The sequence below is a fragment of the Corythoichthys intestinalis genome, chromosome 5 (assembly GCF_030265065.1).
Source record: "Corythoichthys intestinalis isolate RoL2023-P3 chromosome 5, ASM3026506v1, whole genome shotgun sequence".
Taxonomy (NCBI): Eukaryota; Metazoa; Chordata; class Actinopteri; order Syngnathiformes; family Syngnathidae; genus Corythoichthys; species Corythoichthys intestinalis.
The window spans coordinates 9,689,473-9,693,330 of NC_080399.1; the positions used below are offsets into that span (position 1 = coordinate 9,689,473).

The window sequence follows — 3,858 nt, forward strand, 5'->3', positions numbered from 1 at the left end:
CTGTCTGATTAAACTCCACCTCTCGCTACTATCAGGCCGCAAATCTTGCATGCAGCCATTGTACTCGACGGAGATTATAAACGGAAAAATTTCCAGACCGGCGACATTTTCCTCTCATAGTTTGTTTTTCCTACATATGAAAAAGCTGCCCCGGCATTGGTTAAGAGCGGCTTTCGGCCCGCACTCATTGGTCTGGAGCAGGCCAATAGCGATAGCTGCTTGGCATGCAAAGTGATCATGTGTCATCACACAACACAGATGCCCCTTTCCCACTGAAACTAGTGGGTCAACGCGCGTTTTTCAAAGCCGATGCAACCCACTAGCAATCGGCATTTGGCACCTTTCCCATTGACAAAAAAAAGCCGTGTCTTTTTTTTTTTTTCTTCACCCGTCTAACGCCCCCACCCCTCCTCAGCCGTGCGTAAGGTTCGTGACGTCACCACGCTATGATGCGCTTCGACAAGTGCGACCAAATTCATTCAGTTCAAGGAAGTAAACAATGCAAAGCAACATAGAAGCCTCCTTTCCGTTTGTGTTCTCTGTTTTCATGCTTTTTACTGCCCTCAAAATGGTCGAAATGCAGCAAAGGATCAACACTCTGCTTGTGCTGAGGCAACATAGGTGACGTGAATTTTGGCTTGAAATTGAAAGGAGTCGTGTACGTCACAGAAGGAGAAGAGCCTTTGTTTCATCTGCTATGGCTATTGCTAACGCTGCTACACCGACTGTTCGCCGCATGTGGATCTGGGCTAGAGCACATGGTTTTTGTTTTTTTGTTATGACGCATCACGTACTAGCCTACGTCACCACGTAGATTAGCGTGTTGACTGTTGACCCGGGGTTTTGCTGTCACACTGCATGGCGATCAGAGCCGAGGTGATTTTAACGCGGGTCGCTTGGCGGGTCGATTGACACGGGTCGAAGCAGGTCGCTGCACCTTTCCCACTGCCACCAAAAGCCGATTGTTAGCGGGTTGACACGGGTTTTTTGGCCAGTGGGAAAGGGGTAAGAGTCTAGTGAGTGTCAGGAGAAAGAAGGCTGCGTTCAAGTGATACCAGTAAATGGTATCGGCACCCTATGTGTTGGTACTTGCCGATACCGATACCACCATTTTAGTTCCGTATCGCCCCCCCCGCCGACACTGGTATCAGTATCGGTGCAACATTAGATCAAACACATCTAAGAACACTCCCAGACGCTTACAGTACAAATTTGTAAAATGTCAAGAAAATCGGTCAAGCCGTTTTGGAGCCTATATGGAACAAACACACACACATACACTGTTGCACACAGACACAGTTCCATTTATATACTGTATAAGGTTAGATAATATTTTTTAAAAATACGCGATGCACTGAGTGTGCGAGAGTTTAGCCGCAAAGTATCGAGTGATCACTGTATTGCGTACTAATTTGAGTGAAAGTAATTGCGACAGCGCTAGATAGACATCCAGTCAATTTAAGAACTATTACTGATAAACTAGTTGGCGGGAGGGTGCATCTTGGCCAGAGGATGATTACATTTGATGTTTTTTACCTCATTGGCTGGTATTATCAGCGCTTGATGTCTAATCCTTTTGAAGCTGGTGGTTTGGCAGCAAATGAACATGTTTTTTTTTTTTGGGTTAAAACACTAGTCTCTACCCAACATGATCGTTGTCACGTTTTTACATGATAGTGCTCACATTTTTACATTATTGTAATTTCATTTTTACACAATCATGATCACGTATTTACATATAAAACATGTTCATGTTCATGTAAAGACGTGATCGTGGATTTTTGTTTTGGGTGTGGCAGCAATACACTACTGTAAAAAGGTATGCTTTTATATTTTATGCATGGATTATTTGGAATGTTTGACAAAAACGTCTAATTCTGGTGTGGCAGGTGTATGTCATTCGACACAATTGTTGTGATTAAGGTGAAACATTCTTTTTACTGAAAAAGTTGGAAACATTTTTTAAAATATATTTGCAAATATTTATTAAAATACTTATAACAAACATGGTATTTAATATAAAGATTCAGGATGAAGCACAATGGAACGGTTACAGCTTTCTGTCAAAGTCGAGTCGACTTAATTACTCAAAAAGCACAGTAAATTCCCACATTTGGTTATAAGCAAATGAAAAGAATAAATAGAATAAAGTCTTTTTATCTTTACAAAGGAATCTTTTCTTTTCAATTTCGTTCACTCGCAAGAACGTGAACTCCTCGGAAAGCTTCGGTGACGGCCAGGCCACTTAGTCATGATATTTACAACATTAGTGGTGTGGCTACTAGCATTTGCTTAATTTTTCAGACGTAGAAAAATCAATAAAAATCTCTAAAAAAAAAAAAAACAGCTGATGTAATTTTTCAAGTTTACAGTAGAAAAGGAATACAATGGAAAACAGCAAAATTTGTATATGAAAGTCAAATACGTTGTCAATGGCACTGAAAAGTGGTCATTCCCTGTTAGCCCTCAATTTAAGGCAACAGATGAGTTAAAAATGTTTAATGTGCTACATTAAAAAGTTAAAACAGCACATTTTAAAAATTTAATTGAGTGATACTTTTGTGCACCGCTAGAGGGCGGCAAACTAAAACCTCACGATGCTGTCATAGAAAAAGAAACATTGAAAATACGTTGAGTGCCACATGCTAGTAAGCGGCAAAAGGCGTCTGACGCATCCGCGCGCCGCACGTTGATATGTTAGTGGATATTAAAAGCAGTTTGGTTCATGTCAACCGCGCTCCATCACTGGGTGGAGTCGGAGTCACTTGAGTCCTGCGTGGGCGAACGGGCGCACTTATGTTGGACGACCGGCGAGCAGTGCAGGGTCTGCGTGCTCCTCCTCAGGTTCTCCAAGGACTGCAGAAAGGAGCGTCGCGCACGTTCCTCCTCCAGAGGCGAAGAGCCTTCCTCGTCCACCACCTCGGCGATCTCGGCAAAGGTGACCGGCTGGGTTTTGAATCGGGCCTCGCGGGGTCGCCGGGAGCGACACTTGCCCTTGGAGGGGCCCTTAGGAACGGGCAGCTGCTGCGGGAACTCCTCCATGGCCGAGGCCATCAGGTGCGCTGGAAGGACGTGGAAGCCGGATGCCTCCGTCATCATGGGACGCACGGCAGCCATTGGTGATCCTCAAAAATTGAGTAGACTTTGACTTTTCTTGAAGGTTTTTTTCCTCTGAACCAGAGAATCCAAGCAGGGAATCCGCTTTGAAAGTCTGAGAAGGTCAACACAAGTTATGCTAGATTGGCTCGATAATGCTGTGGCTTGTTTTCGTCCTCTGCTGAAATCATGCAGCCTTCAGCTTCAGCGCTCTCTTTTATAACATGTCAGCCCGCCCCCTTCCTCTCCCGCACTCCTTATTTGCCGGGTGTCCGGTTCAACCTACTCCCACTCCTTCCTGACCGGTCACGGTTCCACCTAAGGGGGATTCAGTCACTCCTTCAAAATAACAGTGGTGGGAAGTAACCAATTACTTGGTGACTGAGGGTGTGAGTGCTTTTGCCATCCCAGCAAAACTAACATACCACCAAGTGCAAGTATTAGGTGGCTCAGATAAAGAGGGAAGTTTGTGGCTGATCACGCTAGAAAACAGAGCCACAAAAAGTGGAACTTTCGAAAGTGGCGCAAAAAAAGCTGGGTGATATGCCCCCCCCACCCAAATTATCACAGTTCTTTACGGTTTTTAAAAAACTTTTTCAACTAAAGAATCTTCATAAGAAACTAGAAAGCGGTTGAACTGTTTATCCAACTATGAAGTAAATATGAATATAAAATTACTAGGGCTGTCCAAACTATCGCGTTAACGGGCGTTAATTAATTTTTTAAAATATTTGACGCAATTAACGCATGCACTGAATGACC

At 43.8% G+C, this 3,858-nt stretch overlaps 1 protein-coding gene across 1 annotated transcript; it reads right to left on the reverse strand.

Moving 5' to 3' along the window:
* Positions 1-1,968: 1,968 nt before the first annotated feature.
* Positions 1,969-3,271, reverse strand: c5h11orf96 (chromosome 5 C11orf96 homolog). The gene has a single exon (XM_057837264.1). The coding sequence runs from the start codon at positions 3,115-3,117 to the stop codon at positions 2,743-2,745; it is 375 nt and encodes a 124-aa protein (XP_057693247.1). The 5' UTR covers positions 3,118-3,271; the 3' UTR covers positions 1,969-2,742.
* Positions 3,272-3,858: the final 587 nt, after the last annotated feature.

Bases quoted from the DNA above. Each gene is read 5' to 3' on its own strand.
- c5h11orf96 (XM_057837264.1), bottom strand. From the start codon at position 3,117: ATGGCTGCCGTGCGTCCCATGATGACGGAGGCATCCGGCTTCCACGTC.